The sequence below is a fragment of the Triticum aestivum genome, chromosome 2B (genome assembly GCF_018294505.1).
Source record: "Triticum aestivum cultivar Chinese Spring chromosome 2B, IWGSC CS RefSeq v2.1, whole genome shotgun sequence".
In the NCBI taxonomy this organism is placed as follows: Eukaryota; Viridiplantae; Streptophyta; class Magnoliopsida; order Poales; family Poaceae; genus Triticum; species Triticum aestivum.
In genome coordinates, this window is record NC_057798.1 from 42,404,283 (window position 1) to 42,428,642 (window position 24,360).

A 24,360-nucleotide genomic window follows, 5' to 3' on the forward strand; every position below is an offset into this window, starting at 1 on the left:
CTCCTCCTCGCGATGGAACGCTCGAGCTCGACGGGAGCAGCGTCGTTACTGGAGGTGATGGCGGCGGGGAGTAGACCGGCATTGGCGCGGCAGCCGCCGCCGTCGTCGCCGGATTAGGAGCGAGTGAGGGAGGGGGGAGGCGGCTGCGGGAGGAGAGGAAGCGAGCGAGGGAGGAGGCGGCGGGGCGGCACGGCGGGGAGGCGGAGGAAGGAGGAGAGGGCGGCGGCGTGAGGAAGGAGGAGAGGGCGGCGCGGTCGCGGGAGAAGGAGGCGGCGGCTAGGCCGGCCTCGTCGCGCGCGGCCCCCATCTCTCTAGATGGGCGGTGTGAGGCCGGGGATGGGTGCCCGGGCGAGCGGCGGCGGCGGCACCGGTGGCAGGGTAGGGAGGCGGGCGCGGGGCAGGGTTTGGAGGGGAGATAGAGGTGAGGGCGCGACGCGCGTGCGGGAGGAGCGGGCGCGAGTGCGGGAGTGCGTGAGGAGGCGGCCGCTAGGTCATCTCCAGAGGAACCACTGTTATTTATACCCTTGTATGTGAAATGACAGAAATGCCCTCGGCGAGGCAGCGTAATTACGCACGGTGGCACGAACGAGACGGTAACTATTCATTCCAGCAGTAAATTATTTTGATCCGATGGCCCAGCTTTCTCCAGATGTCGATCCAACGGACGAAAACACATCAAGGGAAATGATCCGACGGCCGAGAGTCGCTGAGCTCTGAGGAGGCTCGGTGGAGGTTTCATCTCTTATTTCTGGATAAGATAGACTAGATAAACAACTTGATTAACTTTGTAGCAGACATCTATCATATTGTTCTTGGTAGGCATATGCATCTCACATCTTTAAACACTATTTTCATCTTAAGATGTTGAATTGGTCACAACATTAGGGTGGCGGCATGACTCACCTTAGGGTGGCTAAGCCTCAAGGTTCATGAATGCATATGCCTGTTTCTGGTGTGTCAAGTTTGATGGATGACTTGGACTCTACTGAAAATAATTAGGTAATGCGTACGTTTTTCATAATTGAACATTGCTGATTTGCTACAATTTCTTTACCTTTGACTGTGCGGCAATGAATTTTTCTAGCCCGGCGGTTAACCCTAGTGGCTGAACTAGTTAATGTGTGCCTAGGTGATACTAGTTCAGCTTGACTATGCAGCAACCAATGGTTTCGGCCCGGCGGTCAACCCTGGCGTTCCATTCCCTGCACCTCAAAGTGTCAATGAGCGTAGAATACACTAAGTGTAAGTACAATAATCCAAATGGGCAATATAGTTTGTTAGTAAGTACTCTCTCCGTTCCAAAATAAGTGCCGCTGATTTAGTACAGCTAAAAGCTAAAACTGTACTACCGCATGACACATGCAGTAAGCAATCCAAACAATTAAAAAAACGAGCTAAAGCTATACTAAATCACCGACACTTATTTTGAGACAGAGGGAGTACAAATTATTAGGTGGCTCACCATTTTGATTCCTAATTAACTCCTACTGACTCCCCTAGCAAGTATGTACCATGGAGACGTATACTTGAGCCATAGCTCCCACAAGGTACCAAATGATATTCAAACATTGAGCATCGTTAGCCAGCTCCTCTGACATTTTCCATGTGATGCACCTCTCATCTCTCGTACACATTAGTAGGTACTAGGTACTACCGTGCTGGGTACTTATGATTGGGTTAATATTTGATTTTTCTGTCACATCCTACTATTAATATTTTATCTACGCAAACAATGGACCCTTCCTCGGAGCTCAAAGGTAGACATGTTTCAGATACATGCTTTGAGGATTTGCTTACGTGGCCGCATTCGAGAATTTGCCCGGGCCATCAATTTCACATGTTTGATCACATTGGTTCCTTATTCACCCATTGTCTTCCTATGTTGGTCAGGGTTTTTTCCAAGAGGGCCACACAAGAGCTGGCTGGCCGATTGATACTACCATGACCTCCCATGCAACATGCAAGGTAACAAACAATTAGAAGTCCATCATGCAGGGCAGGGTTCTGCATTCAGCTAGTGCCCCGATGGATATACCTAGGTACTATTAATAGGAATTTCCCTATAAATGGGGTAATAATACGATAAAAAGCCTAACAAGTGTCTCTCGCACGGGACAAACAACATGTTTAATGCTCTTATGTCAGAAATCTTCATTATATTAGATAAGAATATTGCAAAGTTTTGATCTTAATTTGTTTAGCAGTATTCTCAAGAAACCCTTGCATTGGACGGATAACATCTTTAGTGCTCTTAATGTCAGAAATCTTCATTATATCATACTTATAAAATATTGTAAAGTTTCGATCTTAATTTCTTTAGCAGTATTCTCAAGTAATTGTTATATTCGATTTGTTATACGTTTTATGAAATTTCAGGAGCCTGGGAATCTATCTATTATCTTCTATTTATATATAGACTTATAAAGGTACTTGGTGGACTAACCAAAAGGAAAATAGGCTAGAAAATCGCACAAAATCAGAAACATCTATCGCTTACATAAAATCAGAAAACGGTAACCTTTAAATATCGGAAATAGTTTTTTATAGAAAATCTTGGAAATAGTTAATTGAGACAAGTTGAATGAAATTACCACATATACCCTAGCTAGAGCTATTCTTGGTACATCTTCTATCTCATGAGCTCAATCAAGATTAAAGAAGAGGATCACTCATGGACGTGGCTCTCGATCTAGAGCCGAAATTAATGCATCATGCTAGGGATGGACCAAAACCTCGTAGCTCGTGGGGGTTAATGGACGATCTATCGCTCGGCTCGTTAAGCTCGACTGAGCCCATAGGAGACAACAACCACTCCGGCGCCCACCTAGTAACTCTTGTAGAGAGTATGTCATCCAATTTGTTTTGCTCTTGTATGGTTGCTCCGTTGAGTAATTGGTTGTCGATTAGCATATTGCACATACACACATTTTTCTCGACAAATGGAGTATCTGGTATATAGTCAAACTTAATTTTGACAGGTCCTACGTCAATATAAAAAAATGTGTACAACGAAGTTGTCTTGTGAACTTTAGCGTGACACATTAGCATGGCCACTTGCTTCTCATCGAATTAACTTCCTGAACAAGGGACGTAGTCATTTGTCCTGTAGCCACTCCAAAGACCAAATAAACCTGGTCTTACCATTTAGCCTTACTCAATGTTGTTGAAAGGCTCCTACTATGAAAGTTGAATTGTCTAAGAAGATTAAATTAACTTAAATGGATAATGATTCCATCCCAGCAACTAGCTATTGCTCCACACGACACTTAATGGCAATTTGCTTCCAGTGCAAAATAAAAATAAAAAAATAAAGTAAAGAAGCTGACACGATTGTTGCATATCCACTTGCATAGATCTTCAAATGGTGTCATTGGTCATGTAGTCACACGAGTACCCTTGATATGCAAAAGCTATAAACAAGGTGTTTAGTGACCGATACATTAGCACTCCACTATTTTTAATGGAGTCATTTGTCCTTTAGTCACTCAAAATATTGGCTTATCTTACACTGGACAAAACAAGCCAAGTTGTATTGTCAACTCCAACACAGCATGAAATGCTGTCATCAAACTTCACTTCATTTGCTATTTACAATACTAAAATCGGCAGGAGCCAAGTTTCTACTATCTAGTCATGTGTATTGTACCCTAGTTGCTTAAACCTTCGGCTGAATGAGAACACTAATGCTACTACCTGACCAATTGGAGGTTGCTTGGGTTGCTTTGCCCATAGCCGCCTCGCACCTCATGCTGAAATTGAATTTTACTGACCACATTCCAATGACTTAGACAGAGATTTTCTGGCGTATGAGGAATAATGCAGCCACGTACTTGTGTCCCATGCGAGTATAATAGAAAATACCCAAAAATTATAATTTTGTGCTTCAAATAAACATTTAATTATAATGATTAGTAAAATATCAGCCAGAAACCGCCCTCTCTACATAAAAATCTATGGGAATGTTTGTATAAATATTGGAGAACACTATTAAAAAGACATATGCTTGTGTGATGATATTATGTGTTTAAATATGAGATGAATAAAAAAAAGAAACATCTATGAAATTATTCCAAATATCTATGAAATGATGTCAAATAAATATCTATGAAGATAGTCTCTCTTTTTTGCATGCAAAAATTGGAAATAGTATGGTCGGACATCACGCCTTTGTTCATGGTTGGCATCTTTTCCCGAGCTCTGAATACTTCATTTTAATCTATGGACTAAAATAACAATAATAAATTACTTTCAGCAGATATGAATGTTGTACCTAGCTTGACGGACGATTGTATTTGTTCCATGTATTAGGTGTATTTGTCCCGCTTATCTCCCAAGTCTGTATTCTATAATTAGGGTACTAGCCGTGGACAAAACTACCAATGTATGTGTTATATATGGGCACCCATGAGGTGAATACAAGTCGTCTTGCACCAAATACTTCTTCCACAACCTATATCCATATATAGACACATTCTAGATGACAATATTTTTGTCCCTCAAGCTGTTTTCTATCTGTATTTACTAAGTCAGCCTAGACATGGAATGCTTTGGCAGCAGGTAACGGTAACCATGTGCACAACTGCACATTGTAAGAGGATCAGAGAGGGGAGAATTAGTGGAATCTTTTTTGTATTACTGAGCCCAATGGGTGAATATATATTAGGCAAGCCATGCAAGACACTGTCGCACCCACGCATGGGATGTGCCATTTTGCATCGAGTGGACGGCATGCATTTTGCTCAGGCGCCGCACCAGGCCGCATAGTTGAGGAAGAGGCCAATGCAGTTGAAGCCGATGTTGGAGTAGAGGTGTGTGAAGGATCGAAGAATGGCGGCGGGCGACGCAAAATGATCATAGATTGTAAAATAAAAAAGAAACATTGATCAATTAGTCAGTAAGAGAGAAAAGGCTATGATCAACGGATAAAAAAACTCTCTAGGACAGCCGGTCAACACGACCAAAGGACGAACCCTAAAAAGACTCTCTAGTGCAGCCGATCAACATGACCGGCAGACGAATCCTAGCTACGGGTTGCGTAGCCCCCAATAGAGATAATGGAGATCGACCTCCCTAGGGCGGCTCAGCGCAGAAGCGGTGGTGGAGCTAGGTCTAGGAACTTGCGTCAAATACCATATAAGATGATTAGAGAGGGGAGAATCGGTGGAATCGATTGTTGAGCTCCATGCGCTAGTATATATCGTGTACATGTCAAGAAACCCTCGTCGAGATAAGGTAGGGAAGAGATAGAATCCTACACTACCAAATACACATATACCAAAATATACTCTAACACACTTCGCTGCCTGTTATTGAAATAATTAAGACGAGATGACCAGATCAATGAACACACATAGTATGTTTTTAAACAACTGCAATGATCCATTAGTACCCAGTGAGCCTTTCTACTCCAACGTGTAATTGATTATAAACTTCAAAATTCATCTGTTGGTGTATGCATCATAAGCCTTCTCCATGGTTACGATTATGTTTGTAAGAATATTCTACTTTCTTTGATTTGTATTACTTGTCGCTCAAACAAATCTATCTACTAGATACATCCGTTTGAGCATAGATACATCCGTTTGAGCGACAAGTGATATGGATCGGAGGAGTAACACTTCCGTTCCATGCTTTATGAGAACTCAATAGGTACAACTTTTTTTACTATATATGCACCGCATTTAAGTCGGACAGATATGGGAGACCACTAAGGCCTTGTTTGGTTACACCCTTTCTCAAGAGGATTGGAGGGGATTTTTTGGGGGGGGGGGGGGGGGGGGGGGGGGGAGTTGACTTGTAGGGGATTAAATCCATCTCAATTCATCCAAAACCACTTCACAACCCTGCCAACCGAACACAGCCTGATAGGTGGGCTATTTGTCCATTTCGTTTTTGAGGGGAGGCTGTTTGTCCACTTAGCTGCCCAGGGAAAATGTGTTTATATGTGTTGTGACGCAAGCACATACAAGTTGGGTGCCACTAGTGAGAACAAGTGTCAAAGCGTTAAGGGTGATTACTTCACGATCAATACTATCTTCAAAATGTTTACCAACACCTAGAGGTTGAAAATGGTTGAAAGGGATTACGAATCTAGCCTCTAATGTGGTGGTTCTTTTAATTTGCTATTTACTCTCTGGGTACACACCACAGAGGTTGTCTCCACAATTTCGAATACCCTTTTTTTTTGTTTAGACCAGCAAAGATACAATAATTACTGGAAATCTCAAATGTGATGCGGCGTCTGAGATTTACTCTCTTGTTGCACACCCTGCTAACTATATTTTCAAATGGTGCTTATTTTTTCAGCCGTGAAGACCTATAGGAAAGAGGAAGGCAATCACGTGGCGACTGGTTTCTTGCACTAGATCAAGAAGCTCCATGCTTTTCACAGGAGAAGACACCGCCCAGCCTGCGAACTTAACTTTTCATCTTTTCTTTGATCTTCGTAGTTAATATGGCTATCTGTTGGTTTTTCTCTGTGTGTGAGAGAGAGAGAGAGAGAGAGAGAGAGAGAGAGAGAGAGAGAGAGAGAGAGAGAGTTCTCGCTGTCGAAACACATATGGCGCGAAATCTAGTACAAGTGCCAGCAAAAGTGCAAACGACAACCCCCATCGATAAGACCTCACAACAAACTGTGGAGCAGCCAGATCAGACACCCGCACCACTGGTAGCCTCCTTTATTCAACAGCCGACCCCCTATCTCCGTCGACTGTCAAGCAAACATGACGAACAGAGTAAAAATGAATTCATGCTAAAAATGACTTCAACAGGAGTTTGAACCACATGAGGCTACTTCGTTTCACACCAACCAAATACACCAACATACAGAATAACGACAACCATATAAAACTACACCGAGCCTCAACATGACTAGAATGCACACAACCAACACCAACTCACACACACCATAATTAAAACACCAACATAAAAAAAGACATATTAGATGGTAACTATGCGTAGGGCGCAGTGGGTGGAGGGGCTATTCGTAGACTATGCCGCCACCCATAAGGGGTAAAAACACCCCCCTTCCACTTTCTCCAAAGGTGAGTATAGACCTTTGTGAACAGAGATCAGTGTTCCATTTTTGTGGAGTAGATCACGAATGGAGTCCGTGTGTACACTGATAGATAACATGCATTGGAGATGAAATTTTACCATTGAAAAACATGTCATTTCTACAAAGCCGTAGCAACCATAATAAGGCAAATGCCCCACCCTTACCATTGGACACAAAGACTTATAATTGGGACACGGCGTTTCGGCTCTTGGGTGCATCTACATATATACTTGTGTGGAATACCATCAAGCTAGTGACCATAAATATTGGCAACCATGTGAGTCTGGTACAAGTTGGATGCAATTTGGTTGACTGACCATGTAAAGCAGGTTCGTAGGGGCACGCAGTTGCGGGGGAACACACCTGCCAAGCCCTTGCCGGCCACTCGATTGCCTCGCGATTCACGAAGTAGTTGGTCCCCGCACAAGGACATTTTAAGTTTCAGTCATTTAAACTTACGATTTTTCAACTGAAACATGCGATTTTCTCGCTTGCTTTTACCAAGTTTCATAGACAAAATTTTAAGACATTTTTTTGTCGGTTACAGGCACAAAAATCGTGATTTTATTCTTTGCCCTCACTAAGTTTCAATTGTTGAAACTTAACACTTATTTTTAAAATTCATCAAAACATATTTAAAATGGATCTTAATTGGAAGTTCTTGTCACGAGAAACATGAATGCGGAAACGTAACTTAATCTTTACTTTTTTATTAAAAATATATGAAAATTTGAAAATCAAAAGCCAAAAGATAAAGCTTGTTTGAGGGACCCAGTGCCCCCGCACTTGCGTGCCGCAAATCCTCTCCCATGTAAAGGCGGAAAAGTGCATTGAAAGAAGAGGTGTTTAATTCTATATCGTCGTGATGCAAAAACAACACTTCTTACATACATATAAATTGCGGCGAGCAAGGTTGTCCTTTGTCAGGATCTCACCTCGACGAAGTTTCCACATGAAAGCCGGTTTTATCTCTTTTTGTATGAATCAGATGCGCAATCGAGTTTGAACTTGAAAGTCACCTCAATGTAGAATTTGCATCATGCCACTGTGCACGGATAAGATCTTCTCCGGAATATTCAAATCATTCCGATCATAGAAAATATAGTCATGGCTACCTACATCGATCTGTACATGGATACAGCACTAGCTAGACGGTGACATGCTTATGCTACACCAGCTCAAAAATTGGACTTTAAACAGAATAAAAATATTCACTCCTAGTTTTTCTGCTAGATATATTTGCTAAGTCAACAGTGAGATCCAATGCTTGAGGAGCTGGGAATAATGCAACATGTGCATGAACAGTTAACCCGCCGCCTTATTACGTTTATATGTTATTGGAGGAAGAAGTAAGAAGTAGTAAAACGAGAGCCATAGACAGGCTAGCTACTACTCCGTCGCCTGTTACGTCATGCGGGCGGATCGGCGGTGAGCCCGGCTCTAGATGATGAGGTTTGAAGGCGTTCCACATTATCAAGTTTGTAGGTGTAAATAGTGGCTTCGGATTGTTTGGTGTATGTTTTTGTCGGACCATTTGTTGAATAATTAATAATATGGTTGTGTGCACCGCTTGATGCATAGGCCAGTGCATGCCCCCTTTTCAAGAAAAGATAAACTAGTACAAACGAGTTATCTTATGAATGCTAGCATGACGCATTAGCATGGCCACTTGTTTGTCATCGAATTGATTTCCTGAACGAGGGATGCAGTCATACCTCCTATAATCACTCTAAGTGTGCCCGGTCTTACCATTTATAGCCTTACTCAATGATGTTCAGAGGCTGCTTCGATAGTTTAATTGTCATTGCATCCCACCAACTAGGCACCATCAAACAGCGGTGTAATTCCTTGGTAACCACTCTAGCAACACGATTGTTATATCCACTTGTTTAGATCTTCCAATGGAGTCATATATTGCCTAGTCATACTAAATATTGTTAGTTCTTACTCAAGTGGAGTGCCCACAATATGCAAAAGCTATAAAGAATGTGTGTAGTGACATCTTACACCACGCAAAACAATCCAAGTTGTATTGTCAACTCTGACAACAAGAAATTCACTTGTTTATCAACAAGAATAGTAAATCGACAGGAGCCAAATTGTACTATCTAGTCCTGTGCATTGTATCATAGTTGCTTGTACCTTCATCTGAATGAGAATACAAATGCTACTACGTGACCAATTGGAGGTTCCTTGGGTGCCTTTGTCCATAGCCGCCTCACACCTCATAGTGAAATTGAATTTTACAGACCACATATTCATCAGGGCTTTTTGTGATTAATGGGTTCACTGCAATGTTTTAAATATTGTGCTTGATGGGTTCACCGTCAATTATTATTTTCCTGATGGGAAATTATGTATTCCCTAGACAGAGATTTTCTGGCAGATGAGGAATAACAACTACATACTTTTGTCTTATATGAATGTTATAAAGTGTCAAAGTGCGGTTACTGTACAGTCAGTGATATCTGCAAATACTCAAAAATCATTCCTTTTTCAACTTCCAAAAATTCTGAAAACATCCACACATACACATACTGATATATTCTACATGTGTACAATTTCCATGATGAAATGATTGAGGATCTAATCTACAATATTTTTAAGTTGGTCAATTTTAATCTACCAAAAAAAAAACTTCACCCATCGACATTGAAGAACTAACTTCATCCATTTTATGTGTGATAGAGTAGGGGTAGCACCGATTGAAGAGAAGCCTGTTCAACGTCGTCTGAAACACAGGCCTCCAAAAGCTGCAGTACATAGCGTATGGCTAAAACATGCTGGTAACATCAAAAGAGGTCGGGGTAGACCAAACTTGACATGGGAGAAGTCCGTAAAGAAAAATATGAAAGACTGAAATATCAGCAATCCGCAGAGCAGCAGCATCAGATGCCCCCATCGTTCCAACAAGACTTGTGGCCTCCCTTCATCAACAGCCAAATGCCCCCATGCAGGGTAGCTTTATCTCCCTCCTTGAGCAAACCTGATAAATAGAGCAAAAACGAGCTCACACAGTAAAAATAGCTTCAACGGGACTATCAGAACACATGAGCCTCAAAAGTTACTTTGTTTTGCACCGACTAATGGCCCAACAAATTAATTGAAGCAATGGCAGACATATAAAACTTCTCACACAGGGAAAATTGCCTGTGAAATAACCTCTAATTAAAATGGTAGCCTATTTTATCACTTGATATTAATTGCAGGTGAAATCAAGTTTGAACGTGAAAGTGGCCTCAGTGAGAATATACGTCATGCCATTGTGCAAAGATTTTTTTTCTGGAATACTCACAAGTATACGTATCATACATTAATAGAGGGGAGGGTAGAGATTCCCTAAGTCCACAGATTTACAATAGCGGCGCATCCACACGTCGGACGATCCGTCCACGGCACCTAAGAACATATAGCGATTGCTCCCGAACTACCCACCTCGACAGGCCGGCAAAGAATCCATCGAGATCTCCTTTGAGCAGCCCGGCTTCCTGCCAAACTCGTCCCACGGTGCTGATCCGTTGGATGACTGTCGTTGTTGACCGCATGATCTCATCAAAGACGATGCCGGTGCTTCCACAGCTCCCACAGGACTAGCAAGGTAATGGCAGGGGTGGTCCTCCTATGGTCTTGTGCTTGCTCTCGTTGGATGCACCCACTCTGCAGGGTCTCGCTACCCGTGGCCACCATTGTGCATAGATAACTTCTTTGGAATATTCATTACCTTGTTTGGGAACGTTTATACATTCAGATCCTCGAAAATATAGTCATCACCTTTTATGTAAGTCACTGCCTACATCCATTGGTATATAGATACATACTAGCTAGATAGTGACACAGAAATACATAGGAGCTCATGGGTGCTCCGCACCCCTATATAAATATTTAATTCAGAAAATATTCGGAAAAATAAAAAATTCGGGAATTTGAGAATATCAAACATGGGTGTCCAATCGTTTGTGAAGTTTCATGAAAAAAATACCGGAAAACGTATCCGCGGCAAAGAAATTACAGTTCAACCTACGATCCATCTAAACAGTTTTTTCTATACATAGAATATTTTGTCTTTTTTCAATCGAGAATAATTTCCAACTATTTTTTGCACGAAACTTCACATTGGAGTACATTGGGCACCTATGTTTGATATCCCAAAACTCCAAAGAAAAATTAGTTTCCCTGGTTTGTTTTTTTAATTTAATTCTCATACAGGGGGTGGAGCACCCTGAGTGCTCCAAATCCTCTTCCGATGGTGGCATTCCTAATTGCCTATGCTACACTGCCTACTCAAGAATTGGACTTTGGATCAACGAAAAAAACAGCATGCTATTTCGAAGTGATACTGTCGCTATAGCGTATCTGGAAGGTCCACATTAAGTTTTAGCTATTTTTCTTGCTACGGCGCTATTCGCGCTATAGCGTGCTATTTCGACGCTAAACGAAATAATGTTGTACCCTTTTAGCATGTACCACACAACAAACCATCAGACGACGACGCATCGCATCTGCCCTATTCTCTCTCTCTCTCTCTCTCTCTCTCTCTCTCTCTCTCTCTGACGGAACACATACAGCCTAGCATAGCCCACTCGTCACCAATTTCCCACGATCTCATGACCGAGGGCGCAACGACATTCATGACTCGTGTGTGAAGTGGCGGCCGCGGTTCCGGCAGGCAGCAACAGCTTCTCTTCATCCCCTCTCCAAGTAGCGGCGTCAGCCACGCCTCCAGCTCCAGCAAGACAGCGCTGGTGTAAACCACACCGCAGGTGTCGGCCAGTCACCAGTCGGTGCTTCTCTGTTTAATTAGTAGTGCTCCCTTTCCTTGCAAAGTAGGAGTGTACATGCCCTGAGCCTAACTCTCTTATGCTTCTTTGCCTAGGTAAGAGTGTTTGCTTTCCTTGCAAATTATGAAAGCCTTAATTTTGTGATATAATTGACATTTTATGCAAAACACTATTTTCAAATATAGCACATTATAGCTTGTATAGCATTTGGAGAAGGGCGACACTTAATCTTGTAGCACGCCTTTTTTTCTCATTGCTTTGGACAGAACCAAATACTCCTTATTACTACTTTATTGGAGCAAGAAGTAAGAAGAGACGGCCGGAACTAGTAGAACGAGAGTCATAGGCATGCTAGTATATATACGTGGTAAAAGGAGACCGAAAATTGCATCTCTACCTCGCTTCTAACTAGCAGCAAGAAAAATTATGCTGGCCAGCCGATAATGGAGTTCTACTATCACATTCTACTCGCTCTTGTCCCTCTCCTGTACCTCATAGGATGGTTCCGCCGTCCTCGTGGCCTGCGGCTCCCGCCGGGTCCATGGCAACTCCCCGTCATCGGTAGCCTCCACCACCTCCGCGGCGACCTCCCACACCGCACGATACGCGACCTCTCACGCCGCCATGGGCCTGTGATGTTCCTCAAGCTGGGAGGGATCCCGGTTGTCGTCGCCTCTTCCCGCGAAGCTGCCGAGGATGTGATGAGGACCAACGACGCCGTGCTTTCGTCCAGGCCGCAGACGCCGACGGTGAAGCTCCTCACCAAGCAAGGGCACGACATCGTGCTAGCCAAAAACGATGAACAGTGGCAGCAGCTCCGCAAGATCTGCGTGCACGAGCTTCTGGGCACCAGGCGCGTCCAGTCCTTCCGTCCCGTCCGTGAGCAGGAGGCCATGCGGCTCGTCCAGGCGGTGGAAGCCTCGTCGGTGTCCTCGGACTCGGACAGTGTGAACCTCGACAGGCTGCTATCCGCGCATGTCAACGACGTGATTGTGCGCGCCGTCGTGGGTGACGGCGAGGTCGATGACCGGGAAACCTTGCTGCGACTCACCGCCAAGGCCATAGAGTTGGTCGGGAGCTTCCGCCTAGCTGACATGTTTCCGTCGTCGCGGATAGCACGAGCCCTCAGCTCACGGGCTATGCATAAGGTCGAGGTCTATGTGGAGGAGCTATTTACATTCATGGATGGTATCGTAAGTCAACACGTGGAGAGAAGAAGGTCGATGCCCCATCAGCATCAGGATCCGGAGAAGGACCTCATAGATGTCCTCTTGAGGGTTCAAGAGGAAAACAGCCTTCGGTTCCCTATTTCCATGGGTACAATAAAGGGCGTTCTTTTCGTAAGTTAATACTCCCTCCTTCCCAAAATATTAGGCGTACTAGTTTTGCATGCAATCCCATAATCTAAGGTCCACATGCCTTCCTATTCATTCACATAAACCCATAACGAACAATTGCTATTTTTCTGGAAGGTTAGCTCCCAACGCCTTCCTAGTTTGAGATTGGATCGCTCGAGTAAACCTGCGTAATATTCGTGCTGAAACTAATACGCCTAACATTATGGGAAGGAGGGAGTACATGCTTTCATCTTAATTTTATCTTGCATCAACATATATATACTGTCTTAATTAACCTTCATTTGCTAGCTCGTTCCTTATGAAAATGTTTCTTATTGACTAGCCACAGTGGGAGTAATTTCAGCAGTAACATCGAGTCCAACTCAACAAATTTGTCTATGTGACAATAAGTTAATAAGAACAGAGATAGTTTGACTAAATTAGCTAGTTACTCATACTATGAGTAACATCACACATACCAATATAATATGAGTCTATAACCTAATAAATAAAATTTTGCATGACACTACACTTATGTTACTACTCCCTCCATACCGGTGCATAATAGGTCATCTTACGAAAACCAAATAATCCCAAACACTTAGGCGTGATGCATTAACTTCCACCTCGTTTCTTGTTTATTGACATGAATAAAGAAATCAATCAATAAGAGACATGGGGTGTGTATGTTTTTAATAACTTGAGACTATCTAGCACGACGTGCAGTGATCAGTTCATTGCATGCAATGGTATTAATTAGCAAATAAACATTAAGTTTTCTTGTTTTCTCCTCCGCCTTGGTCGCGGTGCACAATGTAAGATAACTTATGCGGTTGTACGGATGGAGTATCCACTATGAAGGTAGTAATATAGTCTAGGAATATGTTGATGTTACTACTGTATGTTACTCTTCACTGAGGCTAGTATTACTCTCTCCCTTCTCGTGTAAAGGGCTCAGCTGAAAATTCTCAGCAACCAAAGGTAGGCTTGAGTGGATGGCACGAGTTTCATGGCCTCAAAACTGCCAATGAAATAATCCCCACATTTTAGACAACCCCGAAGCAATAAGTGGCTCCCTCTAATTGGATTCGCATGGTGCATGCATGAATGGCCTCTAATTCCCCCTCCCTCATCTATACAAATGAAATGTGTCATGGCACTCAAAACACTTTATTTGAATGAGACTCAAACTTGGGGGGGGGGGGGGCGTATTGGCTTTCTACAAACAGAAGTTGTTGCAATCAAATTTGCTGCTTCTCTCTTGTTCATGAAATTCTTAATATTTGCTAGCTTACTAACTGTATGGCGATTATATGAATGCACACAGGATCTTTTATCCGCGGGCAGTGAAACGGCAACGTCGGTGCTTTCCTGGGCCATGGCAGAGCTGGTGAGGAACCCGGCCATCATGTCCAGGGCACAGTCTGAGGTAAGAGAGGCCTTCGTGGGACAAACGAAAGTAACTGAGGAGGGCCTGGGAAAACTGAGCTATTTGCAGTGTGTGATCAAAGAGACGTTGAGGCTGCACACTCCTGGACCATTTGGGCTGCCAAGGGAGAGCCAAGAAACATGCCGTCTCATGGGATATGATGTGCCTAAGGGGACAATGGTGCTTGTGAATGCATGGGCAATATCCAGGGACCCAGAATACTGGGAAGAGCCAGAAATGTTCAAACCAGAGAGGTTTGTGACTGACATGAGAGATTTCAAAGGGCGTGACTATGAGTTCACGCCGTTTGGTGCTGGACGCCGGATATGCCCTGGAATGCTGTTTGGCGTTGCAAGTATTGATCTAGCTCTCGCACATCTCCTATTCTATTTTGACTGGAATCTCATGGAGGGTGTGACACCTAGTGAATTGGATATGACCGAAACTATGGGAATCACCGCAGGGAGGAAAGAGGAACTTTGGCTAAAACCAACAGTACATGCTTCTTTTGATTCAGTGAACTAGAAGCAAAGAAAATGTCCATGGTAAATAATTGGGAGTGACAATTTCCCTTGTATTTTTTACTGAACTTGACGTGTGTGATATAAATATGATAGAATAATAGTTAAGTTTTTTTCTCCACTGATAAAAATATTATACGCCTTGTGTGTGTGTGCTCGCGCGCAAAATTGTAATTTGTATGAACAACCTTGAATTTAAAGTGAAACAAACTTTATTTAATATCTTTTATTGTGCATGTGTTATACGGTATGGAATTTCCTCATAGAACTTGTCCCATTTTTCTCCTTGGGGGCGAGGCGGGGGGGGGGGGGGGGGGGTCCCCAAGATGACAAGCCTTCCTCAACTGCCATGCCCATTGGCACACGTGAGCGTGTGCGCATACACTCACACTCACCCCATCCCTTTGAAACATCCACGAAATATAATGTCACATTGACTTGATGACGTATAAAACATTAAAATCCCATAGAACGGCATTGTTACAAGAGTCGTACACCAAATCAAAGCAGAAAACGGGGTCGAAAGAAAAACATGGTGTATTGTTTCCCCTTCATCACAAAACTATTTTTTTAATTCCGTGCAATTTCATTTCTATAGATTATATTTAGGGAGGAGTACCTCCCACTGCAAGAACCTCATTAAATTTTTTGTGGTTTTAACTGGCACTTTGGTGTTCGAAATATGATGCATGTAAAACACCGGCCCCATATTAATGTGGTTCGCATACATAGACTTGAAGGTAAAAAAAGTCATTATATTTCAATCTCCATTGAAATACAGCTACAGATTATGTGAGATTGACCAATACGAACCTATGCACCAAATGGAACCATGTTGTCTATTTATCACCAATCAAAGCCCTACAAAATGGGATGTCCAAAGGAATTGTGTCTAGGACCAATGGCCCTGAGGCATCTTTCCTGCACACCATATGGTATAACTTTGGGTATTGGAGAACTAACCTTCTATCCCCCACTAGGTATCCTCCCACAAACACGCCGATTATCTATCACCAACCATGAACAAAACCTCTGTGAAAGAATGGACACTTGATCTTCATCAAGCCCTACCAAAATGGTACATTAGTCAGCCTTTTCGCTGACGGTGTACTACACCTTGGGTGGCTTCTCTACAGGGAACCCAGCAGCTGGCCTGCCAAGGGGCCAAGACGGCCCACCATAGTCCTGGCAACAACCAGGAGCTCGGGGCTGCAGATAGAGATCAATAGATCATTTAGTCCCCCAAGGCGAGATGGCGACCGCCTATATCGGATCTCCTCATTATAATACCCTAGCCCTCACAGAGCACTTAAGGTGAGAGCTACGAGGCTCTCATCCCCATCTACTTCCATAGACTGGACTCTCAGTGGCACTTCCATACACTCCATCGTAATTCCTCACACGAGGTATACCCACCATCAATAACAATAGCAAGTAGGACGTAGGGTATTACTCCTCACCAGAGGCCCGAACCTGGGTAAAATCCCTGGTGGACCTCCAATCTCGTACTTCCGGCCATGTTAGCAACCGTACCGAGGGCACTAGCTAAATTATGCACCGTCAGTTAGCGTGCCAGGCTTGGGCTGCGTTGGCTGGAGGCCGATCCCATATTAGATCTTTTCAGGCTTCAGGGGCGGCCTCCCACCAGGAGAGAGCCTAACCTTCTGCTCTTTCACCTTCACTGCAGATGGGGCAGCCCAGGTCGACATCAACCCAACGGCCCACCCTGTCCGTACGATCTACGTCAGCGTTGTGCCTTCATTGTCGGGAGCCACGGAGGCCTCCGTATGTGCGCACTGCCGATCTGACAGACGGCTTCGGCAGCTTCACCAACCATAGTGGCCTTTTTGGTACCAAACTCTCGCCCAAGAGGTCTGTTCGGGCTCCAGATCGACGGAGGCACGTACGGTAGGCGATCTACGCATGCCTGCACGACCAGATTGGCTGCGAGGCCGAGAACTGGTTAGATCTGTCGAGCTACACGACACCCTCATCACAACCTCCGATTCGGTGGAAGATGATATGACATCAACAACCCTGGCATTCGAGGCCAGGTCCTTACCATCGCAGGTAGGGCACTACAACGACCTAGCAGCAACCCACCAGACCACCCTAGCTTCGCACTTCGGCGCCATGGTTTGCGACAACTGCTTCATCAACCACATAGCGGAGGACTACATCATCGATGGATTCGCCTCCGACTGCAGCATCAAAACTTCTGAGAGCAGCGAGGCCGATGCCATCTCCATCTCGGATATTGAGGTCGAGGAGCCCCCTTGGCACCGGCATGGGAGGCCAGGAATACACATCCGACCTTAGCACCGGCGATATAATATGAGACTGAAGATAGCCACCCTGCCTTAGAGATGGCGTCAGAAGGCGAGGAGGCCCCACATGTCCTCACGTTCCAACAAGTCATGATGACGACACCGGTGGGCACAACCATAGCACCGGCAACCCCAATCACACGTACCATCAACGGGACGATAATGACAGACATGGGGCTCGCAACCTCACATCTCCCGGCATCCGGCCAATGGTCGTCATGGCATTAGCAGCACCAGTACCTCCCCCGTCATACATGCTCAGACTTCCTGAATGCCCTTAGATCCGGTCCAACAGGCTTCCTCACCCCTAGAGCCAATCCATCAGGACTCATGGGTATACCAATGACTTAGTCCATCATCACGGACCCGATGAACTTCGTCACCACAATTATACCAAGGAATAATATCGCAGAAAGGGCAATGGAGGCCCTCCGGGTGTCCATGCCGCCGGCCGTGAGCAACGATGACAAACGAGCGGCACCACCTACCTCACCGCCGGCCATGAGCAACAATCGATGCTCTTGTAGCCCGTGGTTGTGAGGCCAGCGTAGGCTTGAACGAGCATGCAAGCGTCGCGCTCCTCCAAACTCCATCCTATGGTCTCCAAGCAGTTGCGGTACTCACTGATAAGCTCCAAGTTACCTCAGGAGACACAAACCTCCTGGCCAGTCTCACAAAGGTGCTCCACAAGATAGTGGAGCTCCAAGATAATGTCTCCCAATCAAGGCAGTGCCAAGCGGGGACCAACTATGTCCGCTCAGCAGCCGGCCAGCCGCCAGAGGATAGCAGGAACTCTTGTTTTCATCACACAAAATAAGAATAGCATATTTACACATATAATGTATCGACGCGGAGCGGCGTGCCACCGCGCGCAACATGGCTAGTGTGTTCAATATAGAGAAGACCCAAAAAGCTATGACTCAATGCTATTAGCACTAAGCTCAATATATTTCCTATTTTGTGGAAATAGATATATCGATTTTACCTTGTTAGTATTCTAACCTTTTGGGGTACTGCACAAAACACATTTTCTGAAAGAGATTTCCATGCAGTGCTACTTAATATAAACCTTATAGAATTTAAAACTTAGATCATGTATTTTGTTAGATGTGAACATTTCAATATCCATGAATGCATTATGAATTATGTTACCATCAGAGTAAAAAAATGCAATGCAATTACGAGATTAATATGAATATGTGTATGTGCCTATGTGATATATAGATAGTGTGTGTTATCTCTGATCAATTGCTGAGAATGTGATTGCAAGGCTGTCTGTCACGTAAGGATAAAGGGTGAGATGTAAGAATTGACCAATTGCTTCTTAGCAGCCTCTGCTTTTTCACTTATGCACTCAACAATCAGACACCGCAAGTTAGGTTATTGGAAAAGGTCAAAGACAGCAATACATACTGTATACTTTAGGCAACCATTAGATTTGATAATTTGAGGCATCAATTAAAGATTCCAAAAGAATCAGTCGGTGCAATAGTTGGGAAAGTCCTCTTTTCACTGAGCAGAACCAAGTACACTGATAGAATTAACTAATGGACTAAAGTAATTAGTACTGCTCAATAATGGCGGCTGCTTGTAAAATAAATGACGTGACGGCCTAGTTCGTCAAAGCTGATGTGCTGATGGCATGCTATAGCAAACTACCCAGTACATGATGTGCTGGGGATTTTATATAGTATATCATCTATTTAGACGTTTTTAGAGTGCAATGGTTGGGAAAGTCCACCAATTTCCTCTTTTCACTGAGCAAACCAAGCAAACAGATGGAATTAACTAATAATGGACTAAAGTAATTAGTACTGCTCAGTATTGGCGGCAGTTTTGTAAACTAAATGACGTAACGGCCAAGTTCGTCAATGCTAATTTGCTGATGGAGTAGTACTAAGGTTTGGTCATTGGAATTTATTATACATCATCTATTTAGACTTTTAGAGTGCATGAATGCCACAAAAGTATCCATCGTTGTCAACTATGATCAGTAAGGATAGCTCTGAACACTATATAGAAAGGATGTGATCGAGTTGCTTCTTTCATCCTCACCATGCAATTCGAACTACACCCCAAAGCAATGGATGCAAGCCATCCCTATGTGCTCTTCCTTGCACTTCTAGTCATCATCCCACTGGCATACTTCACCCTTTCAGCTCGCCGGCAAGTCGGCCCGAGGCTGCCGCCGGGGCCATGGGCACTCCCGATAATCGGCCACTTGCACCACATGATTGGCAAACTTCCGCACCACAGGTTGTGTGATCTTGCCCAGCGCCACGGCCCGCTGATGCTGCTCCGGCTCGGCGGCCTGCCCCTAGTGGTGGCATCGTCGGCGGAGGCGGCCCATGAGGTCTTGAGGACGCACGACATCGTCTTCGCCACACGCCCCATCAGCAGGACTATGAAGCTGATCATTGTTGATGGCTCGGAGGGCCTCATCTTCGCCCCCTATGGCAGCGCTTGGAGGCAGCTCCGCAAGATTTGCACCATCGAGCTGCTCAGCGCACGCCGCGTCCAGTCCTTCAGAGGCATCCGCGAGCAGGAGGTCCAGCACCTCCTTCAGGCCGTGGCATCGACGCCATCGCTGTTGGCCGTGAACCTCGGCACACTATTGTCATCGTATGTGAATGACTCCACGGTACGTGCCATGATAGGAAGTCGGTTCAAGGACCGGGAGACGTTCCTCCGGTTAATGGAGGAAGGTATCGAGCTATTCTCGAGGCCGGGCTTGCCGGACCTCTACCCATCATCCCGGTTAGCGATGCTCGTTAGCCGGATGCCACGCCGGATGAAGCGGCAGAGTCAGGCAATGATGGCTTTCATGGAAACCATCATCCAGGAGCATCGAGTGCCCAGAGCCGCATGTGACAAGGAGGAGGACTTGGTTGACGTCCTCTTGAGAATCCAGAACCAAGATGACCACTTGGAGTTCGCGCTCACCACAGACAACATCAAAGCAGTGATGGCGGTAAGTTACGACCACATGCATCATGAATCTCGAGTCATGACACTAAATAGCTAGCTACAGTATTGTTAGGCACTAAGGGCATTTCTAACGGATCCATAAAAAATAGTAGAGTATCCAGCCTAGTAAACCGTAGAGTATTTATACTCCACTAAATTTTGGTCAGTTCTAGCCGATCCCCTAAAGTAGCGGAGAAAAAGTAAATTTGCCTAAATTCAATCAAATTTGAACTGAAAGGTCCATGCATTAAACATGAGTTCAACATAGATAGTCTCTGCAACCAAACATTAAAATATAAATTTAAACTTAAACTAAACTACACTATTAACTTACACTAAACTACACTCAAATTCGGTCGAACTGAAGGTCGAGCCAGTCCTTCCTCGTGAGAGATAGGTCCAGACCAGTGTCGTCGTCGTGGTCGCCGGGGAAGACACTCCACCACTCCTCGACGTCGATCTCCTCCTCCTCACCAGCCTTCTTGCCGCCCTCCTTGCCTCCCTCCTCCACGTTAGATATGACAATGACTTCGCTGCCATTGACGGCAAATATCGCCTGCTCCACCTCCACAATCTCTAGGTGCTGCCGACGGAGGTCATTCATGTAGGCCTTGTCGGCGGCTACCGCCCGCCTCTCGGACCTCCCGCGCCATCCGAGCGCTCACCACCCCTGGCTCCGGCGGGACGAAGTGGACCAGCGCTGTCCCGAACAGGGAGTTCAGATGGGCGTCGGCGCCGTGGTACCTCACCTGCCACCGGTCGTACTCCATGGCCGCGAGATCGGTCGTGTCAAATGACCCGATCCACCGCCGTTGGTGGGTCTCCCGGTTGGTGATCTCCACCACACACACACCCCCCACGACCGCTGTCGGATGCTGAGGTAGGTCCTCGTCGGCGGCGGCAGCGGAAGGAGCTCTGAGAAGTCCTCGAATTGGGTGGGGGCCGCAGCGGCGGTGGCTCGAGGAAGCAGTGGCGGACATGACCCGCATACGTGATGTCAGGGATCCGAGCTGCCGGTCGTTGGAGAGCACCTCCGCCCGCTATGTCCGGCCATTGGGAGGAGAGGGGGAGGCGGACGCGCCGACGGCGGTGCGATGGGGAGAAGAGGAGGCAGATGAGAGGTAGAGAGAAAGAGAGAGAGAATTTTACTCGGCCGCCGTGAGCCGGAGTAAATATACTCCAGAGAATAGGGATGGAGTAAAAAAAATTACTCCACTAACTGGTATAAGAGATCGGCTAGGTGCGACTTAGAGGAGAAAACACGCAAATATACTCTCTTATGGCCGGATAAGGGATCGGTTAGAAATGCCCTAATCGCTGAAATCCATTGCAGGATATGTTCATTGCAGGTAGCGAGACATCAGCAACGATGTTGGAATGGTCCATGGCCGAGCTCATGAAGAACCCTAGGGTGATGCAAAAGGTGCAGGAAGAAGTCCGGCGAGTGCTCAAGGGACAAGCAACAGTAACAGAGGAGAGCTTGAGAAGTTTAAATTACCTGCACCTTGTCATCAAAGAGACTCTTCGGCTGCACCCACCGGTGCCACTCCTGCTACCAAGGGAGTGCCGCGCACCATGCCAAATACTAGGATATGACCTGCCAGTGGGGGCTACGGTGCTTGTGAATGTCTGGGCCATCAGCAGAGATTCGATACATTGGGAAAGGCCAGAGGAGTTCATGCCTGAGAGGTTTGAGGTCAACAACATTGACTTCAAGGGGGCAGACTTTGAGTACACACCATTTGGAGCAGGACGGAGGATGTGCCCTGGGATGACCTTTGGGCTGGCAAACATGGAACTTGCGCTTGCTAGCCTTCTATACCACTTTGACTGGGAGTTGCCACACGGGATCGCCCCGGCGGACGTTGATATGACAGAGGCCCTGAGAGCCGTCTCGAAGCGGAAAGACGGTCTTCTGGTTGTCCCGGTTGTTAGCGTACCAATATGACCAATACTATAAGAGCACACATTTGTGTTACTAGCTGTTGCCTTTCTCATTTGTGTACTACTGTTTATCATGATTTGTGTCTACCAGATTGACATCCATGCAAACAGGGAAGATATCCAATTTTAGTATTTGATTTCCTGTTTCTTCTCTGAATTGAAATTAGACCTCCATTAGCTGATCCCTACGACCTCTTTTATTGCAAAGTTTCAAGTGTAAATCCAAACATGAATCGAAGTATAAAAGGAGCCAAGACTTTTACAACCAAAAGGCAACAGAGCAATCCTTAAATTTATAGTTGAGTAATGTCAATGTATTTTCACACCATTGAGCACCCGCTAAAAGTCTGGAGGGAGAAGCCACCCGAGAGTAAGATGGTCATGGACCTTGTATCCCACTGACTTAATCCCATCTACAACATCTAAGTTTTGTTCCTCACTACAATATATATGGCCACCCTTGTCACATCTTGTTAAGTAATCATAAAATGTTGAGTTGGTATGGTTGTAGTAGATGTGGTTTCTCTCTATTCCACCACGCTTGCCTGTTGGCACATGCACTACCTTGGAGCATGTTGCACTCAAGAATAAGGCATGATTGTCCAGTGTAGTCACTTCTTTCCACATATAGTCATCATGGGTATTCTTGGTGTTGACGACCTCGAACACCTTGAAAAGACAATACTCCTCTTGTGACCAATGTACCCTTAGTGCCACCAATAGTTTGTCATTGTGCATGGCAATGTAGCTGTCGTTGATGTAGAGCTTATATTCGCCCACAACTATCCAGCTTTTGTACGTGGGTAGTTGGCGCATGCCTAGCTCGTACGTGGCAGTGACCACCGGCGTAACGTTTTTAGTCATACCAATGTCGAACATGACGAGCTTCCAATCCCTGATTAGGCCATATAGCTTTCCATTACAAAAAGCAATGTCGTGGAAGCCTAATGTCTCCTTAGACTTCGACCAGCCATGTACCCGATATCCGAGACTGCACACTGCGAGACACTCCAGTGTGATTGTTGCAAGGATACATCGTTGCGATGTGGGGGCTTGTGAGAAAACCAACTTCTCGATTCTTGGCGTGGAGCGTTGCTTGGCAGAAAGGGGCACCTCGATGCCAGAAAAGTGGTTCGCAATAACGAGTGATGCACGATCATCATTATTGGATGTGGCGGCGATCCAGCCGCCATCGTGAAACCCGACCAGCCGTTTCCCGGCCGCCTCGGGCGGAAGCGAAACTCGGAAGAGTGTGTTGTCCATGGGACAAAACACACGCTCCGCCTTGCCGCGACATAACAACCACGGAAAGGTTGGCGCCGGCGGTTGCGGTGACATAACAACGCGACATGACTGGCACACGGTGGTGAAACGGACGCGTTCGATCGGAGACGCGATCTTGTCATAGATCACGCCGAGAACATCGCTCGGAAGGTTGGACCACAAGTCGCCTGCCGTCGCCGCAGCTGATGCACGTGTCTGTGCTGCCATCGATCCTGGTCTTCCGGGCAGGTGCTCGTTTATTTCTTCCTGGATATTTGTGGAGTTCTGCGCCATAGGTGTCGCACAATAAAAAAAAATTCAGAAGGTTTCGCATAATATTTTTTTTTGAGAAGAACATCACGCTTTATTTCATGTGTCAAAATTCGAAGGGATACAAAGAAGATCCGGAGGACAATGAGCCACACATGTCGACCACTATCAAGAGTAGTAGCCATTCTAGCTAGTCTATGTGCCTCACCATTATTCGCGCGCAGAAGGCTGGTCTTCGTTCGGGCCACGTATGTGAAAACAATCGGGCTTTCCACGTCCCAACTCTCAACACAATTTTTTTATAACACTCTCAACACTATTTGATCGTTATAGTTAGAGCCTAACTCCCTACAAGAAGAAACGCTGTGTTAGTAGCAAAATAATGCAAAAACGAAATCTCGAAAAGAAAATGCTGCAAAAACAAAAGTATTAAAAAGCACAGTAATTTAGAATCTAAATACCTACTA

At 45.3% G+C, this 24,360-nt stretch overlaps 2 protein-coding genes across 2 annotated transcripts; both read left to right on the plus strand.

The window, feature by feature from the left end:
- Positions 1 to 12,278: 12,278 nt before the first annotated feature.
- Positions 12,279 to 15,126, plus strand: LOC123040264 (desmethyl-deoxy-podophyllotoxin synthase-like). The gene is made up of 2 exons (XM_044463155.1): positions 12,279 to 13,175; positions 14,500 to 15,126. Exons 1-2 carry the CDS (start codon positions 12,279 to 12,281, stop codon positions 15,124 to 15,126), a joined length of 1,524 nt encoding a protein of 507 aa, XP_044319090.1.
- A 4,406-nt stretch (positions 15,127 to 19,532) lies between these two features.
- On the plus strand, positions 19,533 to 22,364 carry LOC123038902 (desmethyl-deoxy-podophyllotoxin synthase-like). Its single transcript, XM_044462292.1, has 2 exons — positions 19,533 to 20,420; positions 21,750 to 22,364. Exons 1-2 carry the CDS (start codon positions 19,533 to 19,535, stop codon positions 22,362 to 22,364), a joined length of 1,503 nt encoding a protein of 500 aa, XP_044318227.1.
- Positions 22,365 to 24,360: the final 1,996 nt, after the last annotated feature.